This window comes from Cydia fagiglandana, chromosome 4 (assembly GCF_963556715.1).
Source record: "Cydia fagiglandana chromosome 4, ilCydFagi1.1, whole genome shotgun sequence".
Classification (NCBI taxonomy): Eukaryota; Metazoa; Arthropoda; class Insecta; order Lepidoptera; family Tortricidae; genus Cydia; species Cydia fagiglandana.
The window spans coordinates 6,352,693-6,368,441 of record NC_085935.1 but is presented as its reverse complement, the minus strand read 5'-3'; the positions used below and the strand labels follow the sequence as shown (position 1 = coordinate 6,368,441).

Here is a 15,749-nt window from a genome sequence, read left to right as displayed (position 1 = left end):
GGTACCGTCATGTTTTTTTTACAAAATAAGAATAAGAACTATGTATATCGGAGCTAGCGAGCTGCTCAAATTTGTGGTTTCTGAAAAATCTTAATTTACAGCTAAGAGCCGGATTTGACCTTCTTAACTAACCACGAATATCACATTGAGATCTACAGAATATCTCCATAAACTTGGAGTAGATTCATTAAATTCTTTATTTTCATTAAAATACAATAAAAGATCGCATTGAAATTTTAATATCCCGGTGTGACGTGAATCTATGATTCAGTCAAATGAAATTTATTCGCTTCTTCCATTTGTATAATCTTTTACATTAGGTATTTCTGAAATTTCATTTTTTTGTAGTTTTGTACACTAGGCATTATAAATATAATACCAACATACATAATTATGTAAAATTGAATAAATATTAAAAATATACCAACATAATATATTTTCAGAAGTCAGTCATATTATAGTTTTATCATCTTCAAAATTTGGTATGTACTTATTTAAAATCTCAAAACGTTATAAGTTATAACATTTTAATGGTGTTAGTTTTTCGAGTTTATTACTTTGGTTTCTTTTTAAATACAATAGTTCTTCCAATTCACTTGTTAACTTTCTAGTGAACTAAGGGTTTCACCTAACATGGCATAATCTTGTCCGTATAATTTTTTCACCGCAGCGACGTACTGTTTTGGTTTTGGCATTACAGGCAATTCTTTCGGCGCTGTCAACCTGGTATTTCCAAAACCAGGTCCCGGTCGAAATAAAGCTTTGCAGTCAGTAAGTTTCATACCCTTCAATTGTTTCTTGCGTAAAATATTACCGTAAAGCAAATATGTTTTTATTAAATCACCGTGACTGTAATCTTTTACTTCTTCAGTTTTCAAAATATTTTCAAAATCTTCATGAAGCTGTAATAAGTAAACACAAGCGTTAAATGATGTTGGACAGTATGTTTAACAATAACATGACAGAGTATTTAACTCGGGTGAAAGGCATCATTTCATCCTCGACGGAGCGCCAAACTACCTAGACTGAAATGAGTGCTTTCCATCCTTTGGTTAAACAATGTACATAAACCCTTAATAATTGATATTTATATTTTTTATTTAATGTTACCTTTTAGTTACATTTTATTTTGGTGGCTGTATTTGATAAATATGAATATACTAAAATTATATTAATAATTGTTTTTTTTCTGCGTGTTTCCTCGACTCTTCGTTACTCAATCTACCAACGGAGTGGCAGATGACTTTATCGAGGCTGTATGATATAATTGATATACAAGGTGAAATTTTAACCACATCATACATTCCGACTGATGTTATGCCGGTGCTTTCTATGGGACAGCCAATATTTTTTCCGCGTTATCATTCGGTTCCATAAGAAAAGTTGTTCAGTATGACCTATAAAGTCATTACGTTGAATGTATATAAACGGTGGTTAAAATTTCATCCCGTATTTCCACAGTCATACAAATCAAATCTGTTGCTGGCTCGCGGACTTCGCGGTCTATGCTTAATAAATTGAGTGCCGGGAACCCGCTCGGCGGTCGTGGTCGCTTTTCTCTACAAAGCGGGAAAACGCTGCGATCGGCTACGTGCGTATCGCTACGAAGACATTGACAGCGAATGTGTTAAACCGCTTTACGGTATAATTTGTAGCTCCAATTACGAATACATAAGTACCAAATCTATTTTGCAATAAATTGTTAAAAACTAAAACAGCTAATTATTTTGACGCAAAATGAAGATTTATAGTCAGCTTTAAGTAACGAAAAAGTTAAAAGATTATTTATTTATTTAAACTTTATTGCACAAAATATATAACTACAACAATGTACAAATGGCGGACTTAAAGCCAAATGGCATTCTCGGATGGGTTATGTTTAGTAGTACACTATTTTCTTTATATATATACTCACTTTGCCACTACGCAAGTTGCCAGGCTTAGCAGATATAGTGCTAGATCCATCTGCAGTATATTTATGTGGTGGATAGTGGCCTGCACTGCTATAGTCATATTCCAAATCATGGAACAGCCACTCGTCATCCCTTAACACATTAAATAAACCCGCTTTTTCTGAAAAAAAAAACACATTAATATGTAGTACATTGTGTCACAAGGGAGCAAAATTACATATTTAGGGTACATTGGATCCTGAAAGTAGCGAAGGATTATATAATTTAATCCCGAGAGTGACGAGTGAGGAGGGGATATACAGGGTGTAATCATTAAGTGTAGCCAGGCGATAATTCTGTAAATATAACAGATATAAGAAAACTTCAAATTGATATCGAAAGTGCGTTACCCAGTGAGTAAAATTACATTAATAACTTTTTTAATAAAAGCAGAAATATCCCAAACATTAACTTAAAATGCTTCCATACATTTAGTACAACGACTCACCCCTCAAAGACCGGCGGTTTCGTAAGAGGTTAAACTGCTTGAGATTCATTATTTGCGATATTAAACTGTAATAAAATAATAAAACTACCGTTTATGAAATAATAAATCTAATATTTATTTTTTAACTACACCGCAATTTTTAAGAAAAGTTCATTTAGAAACATTTAGGAGTGACGGACCCTCTCAAATGATTCTAAATGAACTTTTGTATCGCACAAGGACGTCACTTCGAGCAACTACACTGTAAATAAAAAATGTAGCCTGGCTACACTTAACGATTACACCCTGTATATATATATATATATATAAGAATAAATAAAGGTATAAACATGCCGACAAGTTCTGACAATCAATTTTTTTCTATGCTTACCTGGCAGAATATGTTCCGTGGCAACAGTAATGAACTTGTCACGATCAGGCGAGTTGTGTTGAGGCGGCACGCCCAACAACGCCAGAACTATTCCCGCCATAGGTCCACCGTGCTTGAGGCAATTGTAGCCAACTGTCACTTTCTGTCAATAGGGTATTTAAAATAAATTATTTTACACCATGCATGAAACAAAGCACCAGATAATTATTAGAAAAACACAGAGTTATTTTTAAACACAAGTTCTATGTAATGAATCGGATAGAAATATAAAATAACTGATTTGCAAGACCGAAGTGATCCCATAAGTGTTCCGTGAACAAAGTTTTGTACGGAACACTAAAAAGTAGGTAAGTTGACCGTGACGTCACGATGTAATGTTTCATATAAATTCCATACTAGCAAATCGTTTTGACAGTTCTAAAAAAGTAACTGATTTGATTAGTAGGAAAATAAAAGGCTTTAATTTGAAATCAACCTTATCGACAACCGACAATGTAGTACCTTTTGGTTGAAAATATCACATTTTGCCTCAGTTTTTATAAAAAATTAAGGAAATAACACGTAGGTAGATCTAATCTAATGAAAGATATGATTATTAACAATGTGTGGTGTTAGTGTTGGAGGTCAAGATCCAATTTGGATCACTGGTCCAGTGAGGTAAATGTCTATTTAAGGGGAGTTACCAAACCAATCGATCGAAGGCATAATTTCTATCTAAACAAATCGATCGACGTCGACATGGAACAGGAACAGTCAACGTTGATCGATGCCTTAGATCGATTGGTGTGGCAACAGCCAAACAGTAATTTTAATATATACATCTACAAACCTGGACACCTTTATTTGTGAAGGAATTAGTGGAATAATCTTTGCAGTCTAGTAAGCCTCTTCGATTTACGAATAAGACCCATCGTTCGGCTTCATCCGTAGGCGGCTCAGGGAGCTCATGGAAATGGACCATCGTATTAAGTTCCGCGTTATCCAGGTAACTGCGAATTTTGTCTCGAAGAAATTTGTCTGGAAACATAAGGGATGACTCACGTTAGACCGGGCCGTGTCGAGGCCGAAGATTCCGGCACTTACTTTTCTACATGACAGGTGATCACGTGATGCTCTACATAGAAAACGATGCGCCGGAAGCTCCGGACAGGGTCCGGGCTAACATGGGTCATCCTTAAGGGTTGATCAACTTGCCCGAAGCCGTGGATCCGGACACCTATAATTCCATTTGGTAATGAAGTATGTATATGTATACATATATTCCCCATACCTGTATTACGGTCGATCCCAGGGGTTACATGGAAAAATAGGAGGGCTAGGTACTCTCTTTACGTGCACTTCGATCTTAAACGGACTTTAGATTTCGAATGCTATTTTCTCCCAAAGGCGTTTTAACCCGATTCGTACTCAGTTAAAATACATAATTATACCAACTTTGGCAAACCCAATTTGTCAATAGAAAGAAGCGCGGAATTCAAATTTTCTATAGGAGCAAAACCCTTCACGCCATTTTTTTTTAATTTGCCCATTTTCTACTGACGCATATTAGGGCTTGCATTCCGGAATTCCGGAATTTCGAAATTCCGGAATCTCGGACAAATTTTCCGATATTACAATTCCGGAATTGATACAACTGAATATCGAAAATTCCGGAATTGGATTTAAGTACTTTTTTTTAGGTTTTAATACGTTTATTATTAAACATTGTTAAGAAACTACACTATACTTGTGTTTTTTGTTGTTATTAGGTGCCTCTTAGTCATTTGGTGAACTACTAAAGCAGTGGGACAATATGGGCTCATAAAAAAAGCAAAGCGATTTACTTGCTTAGAATAGTCAGAATAGTCTAAATCCTACATAAGCGAATTTTAAGAATTAAATTTAATCATATTTGGACTCTTTATCTTCGATTTAGAGAAAATATTAGGTTAAAAAAAGTAGGAAGCTATTAAATTTAACTATTTTATAAAATTATAATATGCATCGAATGGTTTGCTAGCAACTATAGCTTCGCCAAATGCCCCGTATCATAGAAGTGAATGAAAGTAACCATTAAACAGCACCGTTAACCATTAATTGTATAAAGTGGTAAAATAAGAGGTGAAAAAAAAACGTAGCTATCTACTACAAATTCAATTTCTCTGAAACAATACTAGCTTTAATAAACGTAAAGCATCAGAACTTCACATCTTTTGTTGTTTTTTACTAAAAAATCGAATAAAAATATGATAAACCCTAATTCCGGAACCAGTTCCGGAATTCCGGAATTGGAATCCAATATCGAAAATTAGTTCCGGAATTGGAAACCATCCGATATTGCAAGCCCTAACGCATGGCTTGCCAAACTAAATGTAACTCTCACCATAATCCAGTAACTTTGTCGAATTTTGTAACCTGGCTATTTTGCGTCAAATCCGGTAGTTCTGATTTTTTGCAGGCTTGTTTATGATGTTGGCTCAATGAATAATCCAAGTTTGTGACCTCGAGCGTCGAACGCAACTTTGTCAAAATTCGAATAAACGGTAATTTTTTTTTAGATTTGGGCGATTATAACCCTAAAGTACTAGTTTTTGATAGTAACTTCCTAGGGCGTTTTTAAAGTAGACTAAATTTGCTACAATAAGACACTAGAATTGTCTCTGTACATCTAATATTTTCCGAGATAAAGCCTTTCAAAATTTTGATAATTTGACGCAAACGCAAAATGTATAATTTTACTGTATTACCATACGAAAACTCGTCGATGAAGTACGATACGGTAGCGTTAGGCCATAGTTTAAACTTTTCAATTTCAGCCGGGCTTAAGTTGAAGGCTTTTTGCTCAAGTGTGGAAATTACTTTCTGATTTTTATCAGGTCCATTGAATTTATTTTGGTCTTCATTTGTTTTGTCATCAGCCTCTTCCTCAAGTTTTACAGTGTCATCTTGTCCTCTATTATTTGATTCAGCATCATCTTGAACTGGCGCATCATCCTGTTCCTCATTTGCTTTTTCTTCTTCAACAATTGGTTCATTAGCATCTGTGACATCATCTTGTGCATCTACTCCTTCCAATTGTTCATCTTGAACATCACCTTGTAAACTTTTTTCGTTTCCATCATCTATTGGTTCATTTTTGTCTTGATTATCATCTTGTACAGGATCGTTTTCATCTGCATTCATCGTCTCATCGGCAACTAGAACCATATATTGTGTTTTATTTGACTCGGGTTGTTTGTAAGTTAGTATAGACTTTAAATTTTGCTAGTAAGACATCGATTCTTACAAGCATAACCTGGAATAGTTCTCGGTCTCCTATATACTAAGTTGAAATTAGCCTTCTGATCGATACCGATGGATGGATGGAAGGCCATATGAAGGAAACTAAGGAACTTTATTTTTAACTAATCTCTTTTTAAGTTGTAAGTGCCTCTAATATTTAGATATATTTGTTGTAAATATTTATTATAGATCGGTTAGTTCATGTAAAATATATCAAAAATATCGTCATGCATTTTACCTGCTTCGTCTGAATTTTCATCGTCAATTGCGACGTCATCATTTGATTTCCCGTCATCAGCTCTATCTGTAATGGTACAGCATATTCAAAAATTCCATGATCGTAATTAAAGAAAAAATATTTACAATAATTTCAAACTACATATGTGAACTTACCATCAACCATATTTCCCTCATTTGAACCGGAAATGGAGGCGGGTGATGAATCTGTTAAAAAAAGATATATGTACAATAAAAAATCACGGGGTCAAATTTAAGTTGTACTTTGTAAATTACCAGCAGATTTTGTTTGATGTTGATTTTGGTTTATTAATTTTTTAATAAATTGCATTTCAATTGCATTTCAGCAAGAAATAAAAACAAACTAGGAACTTTAAAAATAAAAAATCTACCAAGATTTTGTTTGACGTTTGCTGGAGCTGCCGTACTCTTACTTATGTTTCTTTTTTAATACACTCGTTTCAATACGTATTTTTAAAAAACTTACCTGCCATATAAATTAGCAATAGAAAACAAAACATGAAACAATTGAAAACACATGTTTGTTGCATCTTCAAACCCGACTTGTGAGGCAAAAGTTTCGTTTACGATCTAGGTGTCGAAAATCAATAAAACGTCAAATGTGATAAGAAAATTTTATGATTAACACTGTACGCTATAAAAATGTTCAGAAACAAGTTTTTGCTGTTGTTTTTATCGAGTGGATAAGGAATCCATCTCTACTGGCTTCTTCCTCAGTAAGGGCTGATTTATACTGCAAACGTAATTCAAGACTAAAAAAAGTAAGAAAATGTTGCCACTTTCTTGTATTTATGTTAAAATAAGTAAATAAAAGTAGTTTTTTAAATCGTAGGAGTAAAATTACTAATAAATAAATTATCTTAGCGTGATTATTTATCAAAAGGAATTTACTTTTTTTGGTCTTGAATTACATTTGCAGTTTAGACGATGCGAGAACTGCGAGATCACGTGAATTTCATACCATTACGGGCTTTGATTTTGGTCGGTTGAATTGGACAGTCCGCAATGTAACTAAAATCGCATGTGAGTTCGCGCGCCGCGCCGCCGTCTAAATCAGCCTTAAAGGCTGCCTGTGAGCAATGAGTGGCCAGTGGTTCAGAAAATTCAAACATAGTATGCCAATTTACGTTTATATTCTCGCTCTAATTATTAATTAATAACGAAAGGAGGAGTAGCGATGAATAGCGATGAATATGCTACTTAAGAAAACATACAAATCATAAAATATTCAATCAAATAATTTATTATTTATTTATTTATTAATAATTTATTATTCTAGTGAACTAAGCGCTTCACCATAATAGTCCTTATATGCGTATAACTTTTTAACCGCAAAGAGATACTGTTTTGGTTTTGGTCTTTTAGGTACGTCTTTTAGCTGTGCCAGTCTGGTATTTTCAAATCCGGGCCTTGGGCGATATAAAGCTTTGCAGTCTTCAAGTTTGAGGGCCTTTATAGTTTCGAATATAATGTTATTATAAAGCGATGCTATTTTCTTTATATCACCTGGGCTGTAATCTTTTGGTTCTTCAGTGTTAATAATATTGTCAAAATGTGGGAAATCCTGTAATGAGTAAACACAAGAAATTACGTGTATGACAAATTCGTTAATTTAGGTATGTGAGGAAATGTAACATAGTAACATAGGCACTTTAACAAACAACATATACAGGGTGATCAATCCAAATGGGTCAGTATGGAGAAGTCAGAAACTATGAGAGATAGCAAAATCTGTTCTTAGGAACCATGGCTTCGATTTTAGATTTAATAATAATGGCATTCAATTTTTTTTTTAATCTATCATACATTACCGGGATTCGAACATGGTCAATATTCTTGTTGTTTGTTTGTATGGCAACTTTTAAACGATGCGTGATAGGTGGGGGGTGCTCGACCAAATATCATAGAGGGCCCCGAGACAAAACAAAGTACATTAAAAAAAATCAAAATGGCCGACTTTTTATTTTATTTTTTTAAGTTGGTCCGAGCGCGCTGAGATTCGGCATGCGGCGAGCCTGGGGGCCCAAGATTACAATGTCAAAAAAATATTTTTGGAAAAATTCAAAATGGCGGCGGACACGGGCAAAGTAAAATTTTCAAGTAGGTTAATCGAGCCCGAAGGGCGAGCTTCATGCCGGGAGGCCGAATAATGCCCTGAGCCTCCACCCCTACTCCCAAAACGCGAGGCCGAAGGCCGAACTGCGTGAATTCGGTGCTTCCAAGCGTTCTACCAAGTCAACTGTATTGATGACCGAAGCCGGCAGGCCGAATGCCCCACGGCGAAGCGAAGGCCGAAGGCCGAGCTCTGCGTAGGGCCGAAGGCCCAAAGTGTCACACGAGAGGGGGAAGTTGGAGCTTAAACACGACCCAACACTTTTCCTATTGGGAGTCGCTTTTTGGGCGTCGGGGTGGAGGCTTCGGGCCTTCGGCCCTCCACCGGGGTCGGCCTTCGGCCTCCCGGCCTGAAGCTCGCCCTTCAGGCTCGCTTAACCTACTTGGAAATTTGTCTTTGCCCGTGTCCGCCGCCATTTTGGATTTTTCCAAAAATATTTTTTTGACATTGTAATCTTGGGCCATCAGGCTCGCCGCATGCCAATTCTCAGCGCGCTCGGACCAAATTGAAAAAATAAAAAAAAAAAGTCGGCCATTTTGATTTTTTTATGTACTTTGTTTTGTCTCGGGGCCCTCTATGATATTTGGTCGAGCACCCCCCACCTATCACGCATCGTTTAAAAGTTTCCATACAAACAAACAACAAGAATATTGACCATGTTCGAATCCCGGTTATGTATGATAGATTAAAAAAAAATTGAATGCCATTATTATTAAATCTAAAATCGGAGCCATGGTTCCTAAGAACAGATTTCGCTATCTCTTATAGTTTCTGACTTCTCCATACTGACCCATTTAGATTGATCACCCTGTATAAGCAAATAAAAAGTCTTAACTTAAACCTAACTAATACTTACATACGATCCCTGTAAGAAAATACGTTATATTTAAGCAGTATTGTTTAGATAATGTTTTGTTTTTAAATGATATAGACTAAACCTTCCAGGGTGCATAGCCAACGTGCAATGACAGGAACTTAGCCTAAATCGTTTAACAATGCATGTTGCGGCCAATATGGCAGATTCTAAATATATTTTGTTGCTACAAGTACTTATATTCTAATTCCGGTATTAACTTATATTCTAATGGTTCCAAGTTTATGTTCATACATTTAGCTGTTGAATATGTATTTGGGCATTAAGAAGTTGTTACCATTAACGTTACAATTTCAAGGAAGCAAATTAATTGTTTGAAAATTATGCACCGAGTCAGTCCATGAAAAGTCTGCAGCGGATTTAATAGCCCACGCAGTGCACGTGTTACTTTAAACGTCACACTTCTGAAATTATGACGCATAAATGACACTTGCACTGGGTGGGCTATCAAATCCGCTGCAGACTTTTCTTGGTCCGACTCTACCTACCTGTTTTCTTAGTTTAATACTCACTCTCCTATATTTATCACTCCTAATATCTATAGTTCTGTCTCCATTTGCAGTGTATTTATGTGCAGGATAGTGGCCTGCACTATTATAGTCATAAGGAAAATCATGGAATAGCCACTCGTCATTTGTTAACAACTTGAACAAACCCGACTTTTCTGGAAAGACAATATTAAATAAATAAAACCTGTAAATTATCATGAAGCAATGAGAGTTTAACATATACCGGGTGTGGCCTGTAATACGAGCAAAAAATTAAACTGCAGGCTGTACTCCTCATACTGATGAACATTTGTTCAGCAACTTTTAAAAACAACTTGTGGTTTGATTTTTAATACACTTTAAAGTTTATGCTAAGACGCAATGTATTGCGAATTTTGTTATTTTTAAGGCGTGACAAGCAACGTCAATCACAATGATATGGCGTGGCGATGGCGTCCATTGAAGATAATATTTATTTTGTATGAAAATTAGCGAATCTAAATACTTCATAATTTTTTAAAGTTGTTGAACAAAAGTGTTTGAGGAGTACAATCTATGTTTTAATTATTTGCTCATGTTATAAGCCACACCCGGTATAATAAAGCTTTAAGTTAAAGCTTTTACAATTAAAAATCATTATCTTATTGGGTTTAAAATGGACTGAAATATCGATGCTCTGTGAAAATTGTGACTTTTCATTTTCTATGAGTGCTGATCGGTGATCACGTGGTACTTTTCATAGAAAACGAAGCTTCGGAAGCTCCGTCCCGGACACGGCCCGGTTTAACGTGAGTCCTCCTTATCTGTCTAAATGTGCAATTTGTAATTGTTAAAATTAAGTAGGTAAAGTAAAGAGTATTCTTCTTTTTCTTCTGATCTGCTTACTTGACAGAATATTGTTCCAGTAAATGGTAATGAAGTTAATTTTATTTTATTTTTCTATGCTTATCTGATTATTTTTCTATGCTTCTTCGTCGGCATCCACTTGGTGGTGAGAAGAAGCTGGGGCAGGCCCAGGCGGAGATGGCGGGACGACTTTGACGCCTTGCTTAACAATTGGCTGGAGGAAGCGCTAAATCGGGAGTCATGGAGAACCAGGGGAGAGGCCTTTGCCCAGCAGTGGGACACACAAATAGGCTAAGAAAAAAAAAATACCTGGCAGAATATGTTCCGTGGCAACAGTAATGAACTTGTCACGATCAGGCGAGTTGTGTTGAGGCGGCACGCCCAACAACGCCAGAACTATTGCCGCCATCGGTCCCTCGTGTCTGAGGCAATCGTAGCCAACTGTCACTTTCTGTCAATCATGTCAGTTATTTGAGGTTTTTACTTGAGGTTTTAATAAAAACCAATCAATATCCATGTTCAAGAAATTTTGATCTGAATGTACTTTTAAAATTAACAAAAATGTTATCTTTAGGTACTACAAATAGGGAACATAAAATTATTATCATAATATAATCGTTTGAGGAATTAATTTCCAGCAAGCTGGTAATCGTTTTGATACCTTAATTTAGAAAATAAATTCGCGTAACCCGAGTTTGCGTAATCCCAGGAGGGTGCAAAAATTATTTTTCGAAAAAAAACATTGAATGGCCTAGGAGGGCTTGCTCACTTTTTCATTAAGTAGTAAGTTTAAGTTTTATATTATAAAACATACCGGGTGTGGCCTGTAACATGAGCAAATAATTAAAACATAGATTGTTCTCCTCAAGCGATGACACTTTTGTTCAACAACTTTTAAAAATTATGAAGTATTTAGACTCCCTATTTTTCATACATAATAAATATTATCTTCAATGGACGCCATCGCCATGCCATATCATTGTGATTGACGTTGCTTGTCATGCCTTAAACATGACAAAATTCGCAATACATTGCGTCTTAGAATAAACTTTAAAGTGTAATAAAAATCAAACCACAAGTTATTTTTAAAAGTTGCTGAACAAATGTTGGTCAGTATGAGGAGTACAGCCTACCTAGTTAAATTTTTTGCTCATTTTACAGGCCACACCCGGTATATTTCAGTTTATATTAGAATTAACATTGTCAAGTGAAAGGTGGTACCTAGGTAAGTTTAGTATATTATATACTAACCTGGACGCCACTATTTGTAAAGGATTTAGTGGAATAGTCCTTGCAGTCTAATTGTCCTCTTCGATTGACGAAAAATACCCATCTTTCATTTTCGTCCTTCGGCGGCTCAGTGAGCTCGTGGAAATGTATATATGTACGACGTTGCGTGTAGTCCAGATAGCTGCGGATTTTGTCTCGAAGACCTTTGTCTGGAACATAGATTTAAAAGTCATGTAGTATCACTAAAACGGGTCTGTGTCCTAAATCGCCAATTTTCTTGTGTTTACGTACCGCACACAAATTCAAAACCTAAACGCGGGCGGTGAATGACTCAAAGATCGGAAGGAGAAAGACCTAGCAACATATCCGCACCACGAGACCTACCTACGAGTAATTAGCCCTCCTACACGCAATTCGGATACACACGTTTATTCCACTTCCACGGATCTTCAAAACAAAGGTGGGTTTTGCGAGCCGCATTCCCGACAAGAGCTGGTAATGGAGTCGTTATTCTGGGATACTACAAAGAAGATTGATTAATTGAGAACAATTAGTACACTTCTCAATGAAGGTACTATTAGGGCTACCTACATAATTATGCAGTTCGATCCCAAAGGGACGTACAATTTTGAATGCAATTGAAACCCGTATGTATTCAATTGTAATCTTAGACGTAACACTCACCATAAGAAAACTCGTCGATGAAGTACAGCACTTTAGCTTCCGGCCATATTTTAAACTTTTCTATTTCAACCTTGTTTAATTTGAAAGCTGATATCTGATCTAAATTTTTCAACGTGTCAGCCTGTTCCCCAGGTTGTACATCATTATCTTGTATCTTGTTAAGTGATTCTTCACCTTCACCTGGCTCGTCATTTTGTCCCACATGTTCTTTTTCTTCTTCATCAATAGGGCTATTTTCATCTGGATCATCACCTTGTGCATCAACTCCATCCATTTGTTCGTTGGCGTCTTGAGTATCACCTTGTAAATTATTTTCGTTTTCATCATCAATCGGTTCATTATTGCCTTGATCATCATCTTCTACAGGTTCATCTATTGTGTCTGCATTCGTAGTTTCATCAGCAACTAAAGTAATATATGGTGAATTAACTTTATTAGCTTTTATTTACCTGAGAATCTTTGTAACTTTAGTAAGTTTGACTTAATGATTCTCAAAAATATTATTTATCTTTATCGGCTGGTTCATAATTATGTGGGTGTGTACTTATAATTATGGCTCTAGAAATAAGATCGTGTCAGATAGTTTTCCTTCATTGTGTAATAACATATATTATTATTGCAGTGACTAAACTATTAACTTAAAATTAACGAAAATAGGAATAAGGAAGGAACCTACTACAATCTCAGATTCAAAATCAAATCAAAAAATTTTTTGAATTGAGATGTTGATGCCAAACGCTTCCTAAAAAAATAGTCTATGTTGCTAAAATTTCATAAAAAGATTTCTTACTTTGATACGTAATTTATAGGTAGATCTTTTTTACCACAACGTCGAAGTCCCATGGAAAAGTGGAAAATATACCAATTCACTTATAGTAAAAAAATCCACTCTGTTTATTTTCTGTTTCAAGGTACATACATAAAAAAACTAAATTACCTATCTATAAAATAAAACTAAATTATTAAAACTAAATAAAATTAAAATATATCTAAGAAATTGGGCCTATTTGGCATGATGCCGAGGACACAGGCAGCATTTCCCCGCTGTATCGCAATACAGCGGGGAAATGCTAATACGTTGTGCGAGTACTCTTAATTACATTTAATGTCGTCTACTTATTATATTTCTGTATATTTACCTGCTTCGTTTGAAATCACATCATCAATTCCGACTGCATCATCATCTGGCGCCCGATTGTCTTCTGCATCTGTATTAGTAATTTATATTTTCATTTAGTGATCTAAATTATAAAAAACTGATCCTATCCTGCGCCCTGTCCTTGTGAAAATTACCTCCATGGAATAGATAAATAATCATTAGTGCACAAGATTAATATAAGAATATTGCAAGTTTTAGCTAGCAACCCATCCATCCCACCTTTTTTTCGTTCCTTACCAAGTCTCATATTTCCCTCATTTGAACCGGAAATAGAATCGGGCGATGAATCTGTATAAAAAATATGATTACTAAAATTTTGCCGGATCAAGTTTAAGCTACGTTTTTAAGTTTGGTACCAACTCTTGATTTTAATTTCTTTTCTTTATGAGTAAAATTAGAAGCATACAATGTTTATTAATTAGAAACTAAATACCTAAGTCAGTAATCTAGATCTATGTAAGTAGAATTGAACTAAACACTGTACCAAAAAAAAAACATTTACGTTTTTGAACAAGATGTTATTATATTTTTGTAAAACTGTCGCATCTTCATAACCGTGTATAAACTTCGATTTGTTTCATAAAACTTCTTTATGTAAACTATAGATATAATTTCGATATTTTAAACAAATCATACCTACCTGTAGCTAAATATATTACAAAAGAATACCTAAGTATAAAACTGTACCAAAGTAAGATGTTCTATGCTGGAACTGTCTTAAATTATATTTCTTACCTACATAGTGACTCGTTATACTAAGTAAATAAGTTACAAATTAAAAACAAAGCATAATACTGCTCGATTACGTATGTTTAAAAAACTTACCTGCCATGCAAAGTAATAATAGTAAACATAGCTTGAAACAATTGAAAACATATATTGGTTGCATCTTCAGACCCCAAGTCTAAGAAAAAATGGCATTCCATTTATAACTTAGGTGTTGAAAATCTATAAAACGTCAAAAATGTGATAAGAATCTTATACGGTTAACACTGTAAGCTATAAAATTTCTTCAGAAACGATTGCGGCTGCAAATGTTTTCTGGTTTGGATAAGAAGTCAGTTTATAGGTACTGGCTGGTTGCTCAGTTTAGTGGTTTTTAGGGTTCCGTACCCAAAGGGTAAAACGGGACCCTATTACTAAGACTTCGCTGTCCGTCCGTCCGTCTGTCACCAGGCTGTATCTCACGAACCGTGAGATACAGCCTGACAGCTAGACAGTTGAAATTTTCACAGATGATGTATTTCTGTTGCCGTTATAACAACAAACACTAAAAACAGAATAAAATAAAGATTTAAATGGGGCTCCCATACAACAAACGTGATTTTTTACCAAAGTTAAGCAACGTCGGGAGTGATCAGTACTTGGATGGGTGACCGTTTTTTTTTTGTTTTTTTTTTGCATTATGGTACGGAACCCTTCGTGCGCGAGTCCGACTCGCACTTGCCCGGTTTTTTCAACACCGGGTGAAGGATGACTCACGCTAAACCGGGCCGCGGCCGGGCCGGGCTTCCGGCGCTTCGTTTTCTATAGAAACAACCACGCGATCAGCCGTCAGAGAAAATGCCATGTCAGATGCCTCGGCTCGGTGTCGCATGAGTCATGAGTCATCCTTGATTTGGAAATGACAACAATTTGATATAGATACGGTAGGTAAGTATGTCTGCCGTATTCGAACTTCAAGATATTCACAAGAGGCGACACATCCTAGATCCATTCTAGATACGTTATAGTTTAGATATCAACTAGTTCTCTTTTGCAGCGCAATTCGGACAACCAATGTCACCAATGAGTTTACGTTAGATAGAGTAAGATATCTATTACGAGTATGTAGATGTGACTTGGATCTCTAAGTCATATCCTGTGGAAATCGTTCAAGGGTATCTCCAGAATCGTGCAAATGTCAAATTTGACAGGTTAGATCTTAAACATATCGTTATCGTATCTTGGTGATGTCTAAAAGATATCTAATAGATATCTATTTCAAAATCCGAATCGGGCCCTGTGTCAACCAATGTCACTTTTACGTTAGATAGAGTAATATCTATTAGATGTGAATTGGATCT

The 15,749-nt window shown here is 35.6% G+C and overlaps 1 protein-coding gene across 1 annotated transcript; it reads right to left on the bottom strand.

Moving 5' to 3' along the window:
- Positions 1–430: 430 nt before the first annotated feature.
- Positions 431–13,930, bottom strand: LOC134663410 (uncharacterized). Its single transcript, XM_063519778.1, has 8 exons — positions 13,921–13,930; positions 13,664–13,732; positions 12,525–12,929; positions 11,862–12,049; positions 10,920–11,061; positions 9,789–9,940; positions 7,586–7,853; positions 431–628 (listed from the first exon to the last, which is right to left on the bottom strand). Exons 1-8 carry the CDS (start codon positions 13,928–13,930, stop codon positions 600–602), a joined length of 1,263 nt encoding a protein of 420 aa, XP_063375848.1. The 3' UTR covers positions 431–599.
- Between the last annotated feature and the right edge of the window lie 1,819 nt (positions 13,931–15,749).

Bases quoted from the DNA above. Each gene is read 5' to 3' on its own strand.
- LOC134663410 (XM_063519778.1), bottom strand. The intron at 9,941-10,919 runs GTATTTTTTTTT...TTGTCTTTCCAG, and splicing joins CACGGAACATATTCTGCCAG to AAAAGTCGGGTTTGTTCAAG. The intron at 629-7,585 runs GTGAAGCGCTTA...ATGCCATGTTAG, and splicing joins CGCATATAAGGACTATTATG to GTGAAACCCTTAGTTCACTA.